Raw genomic sequence first — 18,312 nt, 5'->3', positions numbered from 1 at the left:
CTTTGTCTCAACACTCTCTCTTTCCAGCGTCGCTCTGCTGCAACTCTTGGCACTCTGCTCCGACACTCTCTCGTCGTCTCCGCCGTCTCCTGTGGGCAACCTCTCATCTGCGGCAACTTCCATACGCCAGAGGCTTAGTTTTCTATCCTTTTGTGTATAAACATCTTTATTTTGTTCCTTGAAAATTTTGAAGATTTCACATATGCAGATTGTTTGATTCGATTTTGATTGGTGATGATTTGTCTCGTTGTGGGTACTTCAATCTGAAAGCAGTTTGATTTGATTTTTTTTTTTTTTTTTCTGGAAAAGGAGAAATCTTAGTTGGATTGAACTGTATTCGATTGACAATTCGATGGAGAAACGTCTACAAGTTCGTGGCCGATTCGATGAATTGTGTTCTAAATTTGTCGCACTTTAGGTGGTTATTTTGATGATTTCGTGGAATTGAGGAGGCATCTCTGGGAAATTTAGCATTATTACATTTTTTTTTGTTCATCTGAACCATGTCCGACATCACATTGGCGGAGGCCTCCTCCTCCAAAGCAACATCCTCATCAATTCTGGACGTGTCTTCTCCATATTTTCTCCATTCTGCTGATCACCCTGGTGTCATTCTCATGTCCACTCCTCTCAAAGGTGACAATTATCATACTTGGAAGAGGGCTATGAAAATGGCCTTGAATGCCAAAAATAAATTTGGTTTTGTTAATGGTCCCAAACCAACATCCTCCTCAGCAGAAACTCAATTGTGGGAAAGTTGCAATGATATGGTCTTATCATGGATCCTTAACTCCATTGATCCATCCATTGTTCACAATCTGATCTATCATGAATGTCCTCGTGATGTATGGCTGGATCTTGAAAATCGTTTCCCTCAAAGCAACAATCCTTATATTTTCAAGTTGAAGCGTGACATTGCTAATCTTACCCAAGGATCCATCACCATCTCTGTGTATTTTACAACACTTAAAAGTAATTGGGATGAACTCGTCATGCTTGCCTCCACACCAAAATGCACTTGTGGTGTCTTAACCGAATTAATACGAATACAAGACACTGAGTGAGTTTTTCAATTTTTGATGGGGCTACATGACTCACATGCATCCATTCGCAGCCAAATTTTGGCCATGGATCCTTTATTTTCCATCACCAAAGTATATTCAATTTTGCATCAAGAAGAGAAGTAGAGCTTTCTTCATATCTCTAGTGTTCCAATAGAATCTGCTGCCATGGTGTTTCCTCGTCCTTTTTCTTATCCTTCTGATAGCAAGGGGTGAGGGCGTGGTCATCCAAAATGTGGCCACTGTGGTTGTGATGGTCATTGGAAAGCACAACGTTATAAGCTGCATAGTTTTCCCAACAACAAATCTCAGTTTCGTGGCACACCCGACCAAAAACCTAGTTCTTCAATGACTGCAAATAATGTCATAGGTCCTTCAACTTCTTCTGAGATTATTGTCCCTGGTCTCACCAACAAGCAATACCGTCAGCTCTTGGATCTCTTATCGTCCTCAAACACCAACTCTGCCAACTTTGCTAGTAACCTTGCCTCTTGTCATTCTGCTTTTTTTTTTTTTTTTTTTTCTAATACTGAATGGATTATTGATTCAGGTGCCTTAGATCATATGACTTCCAATTTGTCTTCTCTTGACAATATTCAGCTCCTTAATCAACCATGCCCCATTAAGCTTCCTAATGGTGACATTGTTCCTATAACTCATACCGGCACCGTGTGTTTTTTTCACACCCCAAACTCCGAAATGGGACCTAAGGGTGAAAATGTAATCTAACATGTCCCTATATCCAATAAATCATCCAAAGATACAGTACAATGAATGAGGGTCTGACCCCGTGGGGTTCCCAGGCACCCTATACACATCCATACATAACAGAAAATACGCAGCGGAAAAATGTCATTCTATACATACATGGTACCATACCAAAGTCTATAAAAAAGGAAATCCAGGTCCATAGAACAAAACACAACCCGAGTGTCAACCCAAAACTATAAAAGACAACCCGGCACAGTCCTAATACTTACCCAAGTACTGTCGATAGTACACTGACCACTATGCTCCTACACAAGGACGCTAGTTCCAGTTACTCGAAGGACCTGAAAAATATGTACATACAGTAGGGGTGAGACACCTCCTACTAAGGAAGAATAAAGGTTATATCGGTGTGTGGCATTCGAGTGTTATCATGATACACTACACATACACAATTAAATGCAGTTCCAGTACTAGTTTCACAATAATGCACACAACACACATACACATGATCAAGCAACCCGGTGTCGTTACACCCTTCAGCCCGAAGCTGGCCCGCGATACCCGATGTCAACCCATAGCTAACCCACATTACATGGCGTCCCCGGTACATGGCTAGTCCCAGACTCCCATGGCATCGTACGGGTACAAACTGGTGGATCCACACCCTTCGATGGTCAGCCGGTAAGGCTCACGCCCTCGGATACAGAGCCGGACACTCTTGCCAAACATTGCCTAGCTCGACGAGCTAGGATTTACGATTTTCTAAAACCCCCCGGCTTCTCCTCATCGACAAACCCCTGCCCCTTGTCGACGAGCCTAGGATTTTCGATTTTCTAAAACCCCTCGGCTTCTCCTCGTCGAAGAACCCCTGCACCTTGTCGACGAGAAATGTAAGGCCTTCGTCGACGAGCTCTGGTTTCGTCGACGAAACCTGTTTAATTACCATCTCGCCCCTCTCTTAATTAATTAAACCCACCTATCACGGTTTGGGTTTTTATAGTTTTGCTCCTAATCTCTCTCTTTCTAATGTTCTTTATGTGTCTTCTTTTAAATTTAATTTATTGTCCATCCGCAAACTCACCACTGATCTCAATTGTGTTGCTATCTTCTTTCCTACTTTTTGTATTTTTCAGGACCTATCAACGAGGAGGCTGATTGGAACGGGTGAAGTATTGGATGGACTTTATCACTACAAACCTCCCTTCGCCTCCGTTTTCCACTCTCAGCGTGTTTCTGACACTACTCTTTGGCATCAACGGCTTGGTCACCCTTCTATTGCATGTATTCCGAAAATTTTAAATATTTCTTGTTCTCCTTTGGCTTGTGATATTTGTGCTAGAGCAAAGCACACTCGTTTACCTTTTTCTTTGAATACACATAAGAGGACATTTTGTTTTAATCGGATTTATTGTGATATATGGGGTGGTTATCCTACAGCTTCACTTTCTGGTGCACATTATTTTTTAACAATCATGGATGACTACTCACATGCTACATGGGTCTATCTTATGTGCATGAAATCTGATACTTTCACTTACCTTAAGAATTTTTGCGCCATGGTTAAAAATCAATTCAATTGCACTGTTAAGCACGTGCGCACTAATAATGGTAGAGAATTTCTATTTACTCCACTTCAAACCTTTTTTTCATGATCACGACATTTTTCATGAGCGCACATGTGTAGATACACCTCAACAGAATGGTGTTGCCGAGCGTAAACACCATCATCTTCTTAATGTGGCTCGGTGTTTACGTTTTCAAGATAATCTTCCCATCTCTTTTTGGGGTGAATGCATCCTCACGGCTACTTATTTAATTAACCACACTCCTTCTCCCAGCCTCAATAATAAGTCCCCTAATGTATTTCTTTTTCAGAAACCACCCTCATATACACACTTACGAGTATTTGGGTGCTTGCGCTATGCCCAAATCGCTCGCCAACATCGCGATAAATTCTCTCCCCGTACTCTTCGATGTGTTTTCTTGGGTTATCTCACTCATCATAAGGCTTATCGTGTTTACGATCTTGAAAACAAAAAAAATTTTCCTCTCCCATGATGTCACATTTGAAGAAAATGTTTTTTCCTATCATCTCATATCTCCAACCCCTACACCTTCTCTAGTCCTTCCTCTTCCTATTCCTGATATACACTCTTCCTACTCTCTACCTACCCAACCAACCACACCAACTCCTAGCCTCTCACCTCTCCCTCCTTCTCCCTTGATCTCCTCACCGACACCCTCACCCTCACCACCTTCCCCCCTCCCCCTCCACCTATCTCTTCACGACCAAAATGAGCTGTCACACATCCCTCTTACTTGGATGATTATATCTATCCTATTTTACCAAAGTCCTCTACGGCTTCACAAGTTTCAAGACCTTCATCAGGTACAGTTCATTGTCTCTCCTCTTTTTTATCATATTATTATTTTTCTCATCAACATTTGACTTTTCTTTCTATTATGTCCCAATATCCCGAACCCACCTTATATTCTCAGGCTATACTACACCCACACTGGCATGATGTCATGGCTTCTGAACTTCAAGCTTTAGAAACCAATCATACATGGGTTCTTCAACACCTTCCACTTGGAAAAAACCAATTGGCTGTAAATGGGTGTTCAAAACAAAAATTCGAGTTGATGGATCCATAGAGTGACACAAAGCTCGCTTGGTGGCCAAGGGCTACACTCAAATAGAAGGCTTGGATTATCATGACACTTTTGCTCCTATTGTTAAACTCGTTATTGTTAGGTGTGTTCTTACAGTGGCTGCAACTCGGAATTGGCATCTCCTTCAATTGGACGTCAACAATGCTTTTCTCTAGGGTGACCTCGATGAGGAGGTTTATATAACCCCTCCACCGGGTTATTGCAAGCAAGGGGAGACTCGTGTTTGTCATCTTCAAAAATCACTTTATGGCCTTAAGCAAGCCTCTCGCAATTGGTTTTCTAAATTATCTTCTGTTTTACTTGTTGAAGGTTTCACCCAATCTCAGGCCTATCACTCTCTCTTCACTTGCTCTCGGGGTCAGTCTTTTACTCTCATACTTGTTTATGTTGATGACATCTCATGGCAGACAATGATATCTCTGATATTAGCACTTTCAAGGTCATGCTTGCTCAAAAATTCAAACTAAAGGATCTTGACAAACTGAAATATTTCCTTGGCCTCGAAGTTGCTCGTTCTCCCACTGGCATCTTTCTTAATCAACGGAAATATGCTCTTGACATCATTACTGATAACGGACATCCTTTCTTGGAGGACATGTTGAAGAATCTAAATTTCCCAGAAAGAATGGTTTCATGGATTCTGGAGTGTGTTTCTACTGCCTCTTACTCAGTCTCAGTAAATAGAAGGTTGAATGGCTTCTTCAAAGGAAGAAAGGGTCTGAGATAGGGGGACCTTTTGTCCCCTCTTCTGTTTGTAATCTGTGTTGAGTACCTGTCAAGACTTCTAAAATCTTTGGAGGGTAAATTTAAATTTAAATTTCATCCTAAATGTGCAGAGTTGAAGATTACTCACTTAGTATTTGCTGATGATCTGATGCTTTTCTCCAGAGGAGATGTTGTGTCTGTAAAGTATTTAATGGACTGCCTGAAGGAGTTTGCTCAATGCTCTGGTCTCTCTGCAAACTGCTTGAAGTCTAACTTATTTCAGACTGGAATGAAGGCTAATGATCTTGAAGAGGTTATCAACCAGACTGGGATTAAAGAAGGGGTGTTTCACTTCAGATACCTAGGCATCCCCCTAATGTCATCAAGATTAAATGCAGCTCACTATAAACCACTGATTGACCACATTGCTGGGTTGATTAAGGGCTAGCCTGGGCATACATTATCCTATGCTGAAAAGCTTGAGATAATAAACTCAATCATTCAAGGCCTAGAGTGTTTCTGGCTCGCAATTTTCCCCATTCCCCTTAATGTGTTAAACCAAATTATCGAACTATGCAAGGTATTTTTGTGGGGGGGCAGGAGAAAACCTTTGGCTGCTTGGAAGGATATTTGCCTACCGAAAGAAGAAGGTGGTTTGGGGATTTTCGACCTAAAGACCTGGAACAAAGCCCTGCTAACAAAAGCTTTATGGAATGTTCATGCGAATAAGGACAGCTTATGGACTAAATGGATCCATCAAGTGTACCTAAATGACACTGAAATTTGGTATGCTGCTACCAGGAAAGAACACTCTCCTTTATTTAAGAGGGTGGTTGAGATTAAAAATCAACTAGTTCAGTTTGCTGGGGGAGTAGAGGCAGCTGTGGAAATGATGAATAAAATGCAAAACAATTCGCACATGTGGTATGATTTCTGGAGAGAGAAAAATTATAAAGTACCTTGGTTTAAAGAAGTATGGTACAATGGGTGATTACGCACCGAAACTGCGTAATTGAGCACTTTAATCCGGTCTTTACGGCTTATATTTTTAATTAAGTATTCAAATTTGTCCAATATTTTAATAAAGTGCCAAAATTATCATTCTTGAGTTTTATTGTGTAATTTATGAATTTTTGGTAATATTTTATTGCAGGAAAATTTCCATGAATCAAAACCGATACATGTTCGTATTTTATACATAACTTTTCTATCCGAACTCTGATCGAGACGATTCAAATTTTTAGAGAAATATGAAAGGATTATCTACAAGTTTTGTGTTTCGAGTTTTATGAGAAACCAGTTCCAAAAGGGTCACATTTTGTGGTGAACAGAGAATAAAAAATGACAAAACAAAAAAAGGAAAAAAAATTGAAGTGGGCCGGGTCTTGATGTGACCCGGCCATGCAAATGGAGGGCTGGCAGTGTGAAGAGGCGCTGGAAACTGGAGCGTAAGGGTGGAAAAAGAAAAGAAAGGTAGAAAAAGAAGAGCAGTGGGCATTTATCAAAGGAAGGGAGGCTAGGGTTGCGTGTGGGGAGTTTGCTGGGCCTGGGGAGCTACGCCGCGGGACATAATAGGGGAAAACGGAAGCAGCTGCTGCTGCTAAGCTCCAGCCTACGACCACCTCCAATCTCTCTCCCTCATTCTCTCTCTTTCTCTTGTTAATTAATTGTTATTATTTGTTTTTAGTTTGTCATTCAACGCATGTTTTACACTTAGTTTTAATTAATCATATATTGAATGTTCTTCCTTGGAGTTAATGTTGAAATTTAAATTCTTGTTTAAGCTAGTTTGTCCGTTGATTTATTTTGCTGTTAAAGAATCCTTTAGTCTACTCTATCTCTCTCTCTCTTTGTGTTATTTTAATATTTGTTTAAATCTTGTTGGGGTTACTTAGAGTGGTTGCTTTTGTTCTTTCCCTTAGTTTTAAATCTTGAATATTTGTTGGAATGAAATGTTGTTGGGTTTCTTTATTGAAGTCAGTTTATTTTTCTTTTTAATTAAAGTCATTAAATCTAATCTAAGTGATGCTTTGTGTTGAGTTTGTTTGCTGCATTTATTTCAAATTAGTGTTGGATTTAAATATTTGTTCAAGTAGTATGTTAGGTTAGTTTATTATTGAAGGACCTTTGTCTAGGTTAGTTTAGTTAATTTATTTATTTAATTGTATGTGAGTTATTCTCTTGTTTATGCATATGATGTTATTGTTTTAGGTATTTGTTTCAATTTCATCACAAATTTTCCAAAAATCCAAAATTTCAAATCTGAACCATGTTCAGTAAAATTTGTTTTCTTATTTTCTTTTTTTTTTTTGTTTTGCGCTAATTTAGAACTAATCTGCATTCCCCGTGGAGACGATCTAGCCTATTTGGGCTAATTATTACAGGACGTAACTCCTATACTTGGGATAGTTTTAGTGCTACTCATTTTTAGAAGTGAGTCAATGAGTCTACCCCAAAGCATGTTTTTTGCTTATGGCTCGGCTTGAAGGAGAAGCTACCAACTTGTGACAAAATTCAAGTTGAAGGGATTAATCAGGGATGTACATTTTGTGATGAAAGCAGGGAAACACTTGACCACCTCTTCTTCAAATGTAAGTTCTCGGCTGAAATGTGGAGAAGAATAAGGAAATGGTTAGGAATTAGAAGAGCCATGTCCATAATCAAGGCAGCTGTGAAATGGCTTCATAAAAAGGCTAAGGGGACGGAGTGCATTCTGCAGGAAAAAGAATTGGACTTACTGCTACCGTGTACTGTATTTGGCATTTTAGGAACAGAAAAAGATTTGAAAGTATTATAATCCCCCCCCTATAGAATTAGTTAAAGTGATCCAGAAACACACCTATAGGGCGGTTTTTGATAAATTTGACATGTACTTAGTTTGATATTTCATGACATGTGAGTAGGCTATTAGGAGTGGCCATCCATGGCCCCTGGGTATGCCTGGGTTTGATGTTTTGTTTGGAATTGCACGGTGAGTGATCTCATTGTAGTCCTTTTGTCCTGAATATGTCCAGGGTTGTTGTATATTTTTCAGTTGATCAATATATTTACCCATTTTGATATAAAAAAAAAAATCTCAAACTCAATAATACTGATGGTGATCTTCTCTCCGATCCAAGCTCGTTTCAGTGACTTGTTAGCCGTTTGCTCTATCGCACCATCACTCGTCCCGACATTGTATATCCAGTCAATTTATGCACTAGCCTAGACAACAGTATTATGATGCTGTTGTACGTGTTCTTCAATACATTAAGTCATCTCCAGGCTAAGGCTTATTTTTTCCTACTGCCAATACTCTTCAAGTCTCAGTTTATTCTGATTCGGATTGGGCTAGTTGTCCCATCACCCACCACTCCACCACTGGTTTTTTCATTCAACTGGGCACTAATCCAATTTCCTAGCGCACTAAGAAACAAACTATAGTCTCTCACTCCTCCACCGAAGCTGAGTACAGGGCACTTGCTTCCACTACTTGTAAACTTACATGGCTCAAAACTCTTTTAAATGATCTTGGCGTACCGCATTCCCAGTCTATGCTCTCATATTGTGACAACCAAGTGGCTCTTCACATTGCTCAGAATCGTGTTTTCCACGAACGTACCAAACATATAGAAATCGATTGTCATATTATTCGTGAAAAGTTACGGGCTAACCTGTTTTTCACTAAGCATATTCCTTCCCACACTCAGCTTGTCGATATCTTCACTCAAACTTTGGGTCATGAACATTTCCAAGACTTATCACGCAAGTTGGGCATTACGGATCTCTATGCTCCAACTTGAGAGGGAGTATTAGAGAAATATACACTTTCCATTCTTAGATTCTCTCATGTATATATACCCTTGTAATCCTTGTAATGTGAGTGAATCAATATAGAAAAATTAAATTTTCTCCCAATTTTAACAGTTTGTGAGAAATGAGTTACGGGAAAAAAAGAAAAAAAAAAAAGACACGGTTGAGTATTTGTTAAGTCTAAAATAATTTAAAGTGACTAAAGCATATATGTGCTTATAGAAAATATAATTAATGTATTGGTAATTTTGTATTATTTGAAAAAAAAATTATGGAAGTCAATGAAATAAAATATTTTTTTTTTTAAATGAAGTTAGCTTTTAACTTTTAAATATTTCTTATAAATTCATGAATTTTAAAAATTCTCAAAAAGAGTTAAAATTTAGGTGAATTTCACTTAAGAAGTTTTTTTTTTTTTTTTTTTTGGTCTCATCATTTTTTAGGCTTCTAAAGGTTGATTATGATACTCAAGTTAATTGAAACTTCCAATTATGTTAGTAGAAATTCGACATCTTTAAGACTACGCTCGGAACTCAAAAAAATATTAGAGAAAGAATAGAAAAAATATTAAGAAATACACAATTTCATGTTTGGTTATAAGAAAAATAAGAAAGAAAATAAAACATATACATTAGGCATAGAAAATTATTATAATTATGGGATTATTAATCAACTTTAATTGAAATCCATATGACTATTCATATTATTAACGTAAATCCACTCTTCATCTCCCTCAGTATCTCTATATAAATCAAACCCCTTTTCTTCCCTTCAATCAATCAATCAACCATGGCTTTCCTCGTCAAATTCCTCGTTGCAGCTCTCTTAGCTTGCACCATCGCCGCCTCACCGGCCGCGACGGCGCGGCCACTCGCCTCCCGATTACAAGCGGACAACTCTTCGGAGAGCAACGACTGCTGGGACTCCCTGTTCGAGCTGCAGTCGTGCATGGGGGAGGTCATCACCTTCTTCCTCAACGGCGAGACCTCCCTCGGCGCCGACTGCTGCCGCGCTGTCCACACCGTCGAGCACCACTGCTGGCCCGCCATGCTTGGCTCCCTCGGCTTCACCGCCGAAGAGGGAGACATCCTCCACGGCTACTGCGACGCTGAGGAAGAAGACGACGACCTTCTCCACCCGCCGCCACAGCCTCTTTCCGGCGCAGAAAACGCCGTGGGTTTTATGCAAAACACCCACCCATGAAAAAAAATTTCTCTCTTTTTTTTTTTTTTTTTTTTCATTTTCCACTTTTGTTGGAATACAAATAACTTTTATAATTAAAGAATGGGTTTTTTTTTTTAATGAAGTATCACTTATGTAATAACTTGGACTATCCTATGAATTCGGAAATAACATATAAACTTATATCCTAGGTACCACGATGCATGCCTAAAAATTACCATGCCAAAAGACATTCAAAATTTGGAAATAACTCTTTTGCAAGTTTTTTTTTAAGTGAGAAGATGAGATAAATTATTAGGTTAGATTAATATGTATATTTTGGATAACAAATTAAATCCTTAGACTAGAGTGACTTTAAGAATTTTAAGTATTGAGATCTCCCAAATCCTAAGGATAGTTGATTATCTAAAATATAATCTGATTATGTAGCCGAACAATATACTTTTTCTAAATCGGTAGCCAATACTATTAATTGAAAATCATTCAAAATTCAAGGGCTAGATTTGTTGTTTACAATGCGAATGCTTAACTAGCCTAATTTAGTAATTGTTCTGAGATGGTAATTCCGTGTAGGCTAGGCTTTTTATAGCACTACGATGACAACAACAATAAACCTTTTAAGTTCTGTAAAAATCATATTTTGTACGATCATTATATAGTAAAATTTGTGAGTTTTAATTTTGTTCTTTTTTGTCGTTTAATTGGGGGTGTCACCGAAGCTTTTCGCCTAGTCAGATCTCTCGTTTTGATTCTTGTTCCCTAGAAGTAACCATGGCATGCACGCCTTCCCCTTCCCCTTCCCCTTCCCCTTACCTATGCACCATTTTCCCATATGACTGGTTCTATGGCCAGCCACATTCTGCATTTCCCATGGAGCTAGCTCCTATATATACTAGCTGCACTATAAATAGGAGCAGGGTTTCAAATTTGAAGGAGGTTAGGATTGACACACAGGTGGCTAAAAAGCATAGAGAGGACTTTGAGCAAACATGGAAAGAGTGAAAAGACTTTCAAAGAGTCACTCTCTTTTTATATATATGATATTAATTAATATAAGACTAATTTGTTATATGTATAGTATTTAAAATACTGGCACACAAACACGTAGATTTTTAGGCCCTATTTGAAAAAATAAAAATAAATAAAATATTAATTTTCATTACATTTTCTCTATACTGAGTACATTTAAAAATAAAAACTTATAATAACATAATTAAAAATTAAGAAAAAAAAACTACTAGCAGTCTAGCAACATGTAAAATTAAAACTTTGTTTATTAAAAGAATCAAAAGTTAATGGATTAACTTCTTCCCATTTCCTTTTTTTCAACTTCCAACCTCAGTATTTAAAAAAAAAAATTGTACTTGTGGGATCATTACATCCATCGTTCTCTTGCAATTCCTCCATTAATAAACTCACTCTTCATCTTCCTCGCAACTTCTTTATATAAACCAAACCCCTTTTCCTCCCTTCAATCAATTAACGATGGCTTTCCTCATCAAATCCCTCGCTGCAGCTGTCCTAGTTTGCGCCATCGCCGCCACGCTGACCGCGGCGGCGAGGTCGCTCGCCGCCCGGCTGCAGGCGGACAACTCGTCGGCGAGCAACGACTGCTGGGACTCGCTGTTCGAGATGCAGTCATGCACGGGGGAAGTCATCACCTTCTTCCTCAACGGCGAGACCTTCCACGGCGTCGACTGTTGCCGCGCCGTCCACACCGTCGAGCACCGCTGCTAGCCCTCCATGCTCGGCTCCCTCGGCTTCACTGCCGAAGAGGGAAACATCCCCGCGGCCACTGCGACGCCGAGGAAGAAAAAGACGACGGTCGCCCGCCGCAGCCTCTTTCCGGCGCGGAAAACGCCGGGGATTTTGTCCAAGATGCCCACCCATGAATTTTTTTTTTTCATTTTCCACTTTTTGATGGATTACAAATAACTTTTATAATAAAATAAACGCCCAGTTGGGCAGACCTGCTTAAAATTTAAACCCCCCCCCCCCCCCCCTTTTTTTTTTACAAATTTATCTGCATTAAATATGAAATTACATTTTTAAAATTTAGGTTTTCAAGTTAAGCATATGACTAAATTTAATCAAACATACAATATACAAATCGTCAATAAAAATAAAAATATTAGATTAGCCAATCTAATTATATTAAATTTTAAACACCAAATAACCTCTAGGCGGGATTGAGAAAATTCAATTCAAAACCTTTTTTAAAACTTATCTTGCATAACTTACGGTTTTAGGGGTGACTGAATTTTGATCTAAATGATTGGTTCGACCTTTAGGCATCATTTAAAAAATTTTAAAATTAATTTTTCATTATATTTTTTTTATATTAGATACAATTAAAAAAATAAAAACTTATATATAATAACTTGATTAACAACTAAAAAAAGTAGGAGTGATATAACGGGTTAGCAGATTAGGCTTGGGCAAGTCGTAAACGGGTTCAAGTTTGGGTTGACCCATTTACTAGCGAGTGAGTGAGTAGAGTGACTAATTTATATAAACTCAAACCAGCTGATTTAATAAATGAGTTATAAATGGATACTCGTTAAGAACTTGTTCAAAAATATATTTTATTTATTTTAATTTTTTAAATTATTTCATATAAAGTAACGTATATTTTAAAAAAAATGGCACTTTTTATTTCATTTATTAATATCTTAACAAAAAAACATAAAATGTAAAAAATAATACATCTCTTTAATTAATATTTTTTTAATGTAATGTATATAAAATTAAATAAGTCACCTGGTGGGCACCCAACCTTGACTCGCCTAACCCGTTTATTAAACAAGTCAAGTTTGGGTTGATCCATTTATAAATGAATTACCTTATGCTAAATCAAAATCCGATTTAAACGGACGGATCACGGGTCACTTGTTGGGTTCTAACCTGTTTTGCCACTTCTAAAAAAAAGTACTAATGATGTGTAGAGTTGATAATTTGCTTACTAAAAAAAAAAAAAATCAAATGTCAATGAATTTCTTCACATTTCATAAAATTTTCAACTCCCCACTTTACTTTTTAGAGAAAAAAAATTATTGTACTTACGGGGATCATTACATCCATTGATCTCCAGCAATTCCTCCATTAAATTCAAACTCACTTTTCATCTTTTAAAACTTGATATACATTGTTGGCCCACAACCTAACAGGTTAAACTTTTTAGTAAAGTGTTAATATAACATGGTATCAGAGTTGGCGTAGGAACCCGAACCTAGAAAAGAAAGATAAAAGAAAAGAGAAGAGAAAGGAAGAGAAAAGCATGGAAATGGTTTGGTTTGGAGAATGTAATTACCTAAAGAATAATGGTATTTAAATAATAATTAAGAGAGTGAGAAAATGGAAATAGGGGAAAGGGGGTACAGCAGGCTTCGCGTTCGTTGACGACATTGCATTATGAGCTCGTCGATGAAGGTGAATTTCGTCGACGAGAAGATACCGAGAGGATTTTTGGGCGACTCTGAATTTCGTTGACGAAGGAGAGAGTTCGTTGACGAGGTGACGTGGCTCGTTGACGAAGCCCCTAGTATAAATAGTGTGAAACTCAATTTTAAACACAAAAAAACCAGGAAATTCACTCTCTCTCTCTCCTCCCTATGGTTTCTCTCTCCTCTCTCTTTGATTTCGGCTTCATCGTTTGCTGGATCGATGATCTAAGGTCACCACGACGCTTCTGGGGAAGTTTTCTTCAAATATGTCGGAGCGGATCGTTGGTAGAAGCAAGTTAAAATTCACCCCTGAGTTGAGATAAGACTTTTTATGTCAAATTGAGTCTTTTTATAGTTATAGGAAATGATATTCACGGAAAAATACCAAAATTTAGTTCTAAGAGTTATTATTTTTAGGGAGTTGAACGGGAAACCCTGCGAGTGCAGGACTGGTATTTTAGGGGGTTTCTTTTCAGTGTCAGGTAAGGGAATAAACTAAAACAGTTATTTTTCATGCGTATTATTATTATTATTATTATTATTATTATTATTATTATTATTATTATTTATCAGTAAATTAATTTTCAGGGAAACATGTATTATATTTGAATATTATTGAGAAAATGCATATTTGGAAAGATACTGTTGTATTACAGGAAATGTAATTTTAGAATAAAAAGTATGATTTTACTTAGCATTGTGTGACATGAACATTATTTTACGTGATAAGTATTATGTTATGAGAATTTTACGAGTAAAGCATGTTTTCAGGAATTATGAAATAATATAGTATGTTATGATTTTGAAGTACATGATAAATGATTTATTTATTCAGAATGATATGTATGAGATATTCGGTGCAAGACCGTGATTGATAGCTGGCGCAAGGCCGTGTATGTTATATGTTTCCGACGCAAGGCCTTGTTTATGAAATGTTCAGATTTAAGAAATGTTCGGCGCAAGGTCATATTTATGAATGAATAGAAATGCTATTAATCCATTTATGTTAAATGTTATATTATCATGTACTATATGTTATCAGAACCCGGATGTTAGTTTAGTTCAGTTTCAAGAGCACGGTACCGAAACTATATAGATCATATATCTATGTTCAAACTTGTGCTAACCACCCCACAAGGGGGTGAGAGATGGATAGTCGATGTGACTTTCAATGTAGAGTTGTAAACATCCACCTGGCAGTCCGGACCAGGGTGTGACGGGCCCATTGTACTTACAGACATTTTTGACTTGATAGTGGTCGACCAGTCATTGTCGGGTCCCACATTCGGGCTGCACAACCCGTCATGGGGGGTAATACATGACATCAGCTAACTATTCATCATGGGTATGTTTTCAGTATTATCAGTTATAACAGATATTTTATGAACGGTATGATTTATTAGAAAATATATGATTATTCAGTATGTTATGATGAATGTTTACAGATATATGAAATGTATTGTATATGTATAATTGCATTAAATGTTCATATTTGTCACATAGACTGTATTTAGTTTATTTTTCCTTACTGAGAAGTGTCTCACCCCCAAACATTATATGATTTTCGGGAAACCTAGAAAGACTGGTGGAACGTGACCGCCGTTGAGTTAGTAATACTACCCCGCTAGGAGGGTAAATTTTGATCTAGGGACAGTAGATGTGTGTTGTGGGTTCCTAGATATGTTTATATGTATGTTGTATTTTTGGAGTTTGTACATAAACACAGATATTTGGGAATGTAGTTAACTCTAGTATTTATATTTTATGGTTATGAAAATGTGAATTATATTTACTGTTGCTTAGGTTTCCGCTGTGAATGTCAAAGGTGTCCCCGTTACCCATGAGTTCGAGTTGACTATGTTATTAAGTATGTTTTATTATATGATAAGATAAGCAGATCGGTACAAATCCTGTTTTGATAATGACAAAGCACTTGGTATTTGATCTGTGCATTGAGAATGTGAGCAGAAACATTACTTAGTATGCACGGAAGGTGATGAAGTCATGAGAATTAAAGCATATATATATTACCTGGCACAATCTATGGAACTAAAAGAGTAGAAGAATGAAGATGCAAGCGTCAAGTTCAAGATTGTTATGGGAATGAGTATTTAGAATTAATGTATGTGCATATTTTATATGATATAGCTAGAAGCTTAAAATATACTGTAACGACTTGCTTAATTTACTACATAATCAACCACATTAAATGCCCTGATACCAATAACTAATGATATAGCAAAGTTATCCCGAACCTGTGGGTAACGGGGACACACCTGTCATACATAGCGGACACCTAAACAGAAGAAAATATAAATTTCATGCACCCAACCATAGAATACAATACTAGAGATACTTACATTCATTTTTTTTTTCAAAAATACCAAAAGATAAAACTAGGATCTTACATCAAAAACCTATTCACCCTAGTTCAAAAACTCACCCTCCTAACGGGGTAGTAAAATCTGCCTTTAATAGTACGAAGCTCGTTCTGCCTGTCTGTCTGAGTCTCCTGAAATAGTTTAAGCTGGGGTGAGACACCTCTTAGTAAGGGAAATAAACTAAATACAAGTGACAACATGAATATTTGCGCGTTATAATAAATATACAGTTTATATTACATACTTGAAAACATTGTCAATATTATAATTGAATAAAAATACAATTTCATAGTTACACTAAGTCGTACTGTATCTTAATGTTCATCAAATCATCTGATATAACTAGTAGTGCTGAAATTTACCCAGGACGAATATTTAGCTAGTGTCATGTATTACCCCCCATGATGGGTTGTGCAGCCCGAAGGTGGGATCCGACAATGGCTGGCCGACCACTGCAAAGTCAAAAATGTTTATAAGTACGATGAGCCGGACTGTCAGGTGGACGTCTACAACTCTACATTGAAAGTCACATCAACTATCCATCTCTCACCCCCTCTACTGGCAGGGGTAGTTAGCACAAGTCTGAACTGTATAGTTATGGTACTGTGCTCCTAAAAACTGATTTGAATTATCATCCGAGTTCTAATAACATATAGTACATAATCATATACTATTTTAACATAAATAGACTGATAACATTTTCTAAATTTTGTCATAACATAAATAATCACGGCCTTGCGCCGGATAATATACGTAACTGCGGCCTTGCGCCAGATAACATACATAATTGCGGCCTTGCGCTGGCTATCAATCACAGCCTTGAGCCAAACATATCATAAATACTGAACTGAGCATATGTACTGTTTATCGTATATTTTGAAATCATAATTTCCTATATTATCATGTTATTCCTGAAAATAATTGTAAACATGCATTTCCTGTAAATTTGACTTAACATAATACAATATACTTGAAATAATATTCATGCCACACAAACTGAATAAAATCATGAATTCTGTTCTGAAATCACATTTCCTGACATTTTTACACTAAAAACATATTCCTGTGTAACAACAGTATTTTCCCAAATATACTCATACATAATACATGCTTCCTAAAAATTAATCTGCTATTAAATAATAATAATTTTCATGAAAAATTACTGTTTTAGTTTACTCCCTTACCTGACTACTAAAATGCCCATAGAATAATTAGTCCTGCACCCGCAGGGTTTCCCATTCAACACCCTGAAAACAACATTGTCCCGAACAAAACTTCAGTATTTTTTCAAATGCGACATTTTCTACAATTGTAGAAAAGTCAAATACTCAACATAAAACTTTACCTTAACACATAGGATGGATTCCAAGTTAACCCGACCAACGACCTACTCTAACAGACTTGAAGATAACTTCCTAAGAGTAGTGTGACGGCTTCAGATCGTCGATCCAGTGAAGAATGGACCCAAAATTTCATTATATGGGAACTTATTGAAGGTTAAAATAAGTAGGTATGGGCAAAATAAAAATAAAAATCAAACCAAACCGAATAAAAAAAAATGAACCAAACCGAACCAAAATTTTTTTGTCCAATTGCGGTTCGAAATTTTTAATTTTTTTGGTTATCAGATCGATTTAGGTTCAATCCATTCATTATATCCGTTGATCTCTTACAATTCCTCCATTGATTTAAACTCAACTCTTCATCTTCGTTACTACTACCATATAAACCACACCCCGTTTTCCTCCCTTCACTCAACTATGGCTTTCCTCATCAGATTCCTCGCCGCAGCTGTCTCGGCTTGCGCCATCGTCACCTCGTCGGCCGCGGCACTGTGGCCGTTCGCCGCCCGACTGCAAGCAGACAAGTCGTCAGAGAGCAACAACTGCTGGGACTCGCTGTTCGAGCTGCAGTCGTGCACGGGGGAAGTCATCACCTTCTTCCTCAACGGTGAGACCTTCCTCAGAGCCGACTGCTGCCGCGTCGTGCACACCATCGAGCACCGCTGCAGGCCCTCCATGCTCGATTCCCTCGGCTTCACCGCCAAAGAGGAAGACATCCTCCACGACTACTGCGACGCTGAGGAAGAAGACGACGACCATCTCCGCCCGCCGCCTGAGAGGGAGACATCCTCCACGACTACAGCCAACATTCCTTAAAATAGTATATAAGGAATAAATATTCTATGTATTTTAAAATATTTCACATTATATTACACCTTGTTCTAAAAAATAACTATTTTTTGCAAACTAAATAACCTTAGATTTCAAGTAACTTTAGGAAATTTTGGCTTAAGGAGATCATTTAAAATTCAATAATATGATTAATTGTCTAAAATATAATTTGATTATATGACCCAACATT

At 37.6% G+C, this 18,312-nt stretch overlaps 2 protein-coding genes across 2 annotated transcripts; both read left to right on the top strand.

Moving 5' to 3' along the window:
- Window positions 1-9,731: 9,731 nt before the first annotated feature.
- Window positions 9,732-10,145, top strand: LOC131167499 (egg cell-secreted protein 1.4-like). The gene has a single exon (XM_058126301.1). The coding sequence runs from the start codon at window positions 9,732-9,734 to the stop codon at window positions 10,143-10,145; it is 414 nt and encodes a 137-aa protein (XP_057982284.1).
- Window positions 10,146-17,708: 7,563 nt separating this feature from the next.
- LOC131167498 (egg cell-secreted protein 1.1-like) lies at window positions 17,709-18,107 on the top strand. The gene has a single exon (XM_058126300.1). It carries the CDS (start codon window positions 17,709-17,711, stop codon window positions 18,105-18,107), a length of 399 nt encoding a protein of 132 aa, XP_057982283.1.
- Window positions 18,108-18,312: the final 205 nt, after the last annotated feature.

The sequence above is a fragment of the Malania oleifera genome, chromosome 11 (genome assembly GCF_029873635.1).
Source record: "Malania oleifera isolate guangnan ecotype guangnan chromosome 11, ASM2987363v1, whole genome shotgun sequence".
Lineage (NCBI taxonomy): Eukaryota > Viridiplantae > Streptophyta > Magnoliopsida > Santalales > Ximeniaceae > Malania > Malania oleifera.
Note: the sequence above shows the minus strand (reverse complement) of the source record. Positions and strands in the feature narration are given on the sequence as shown.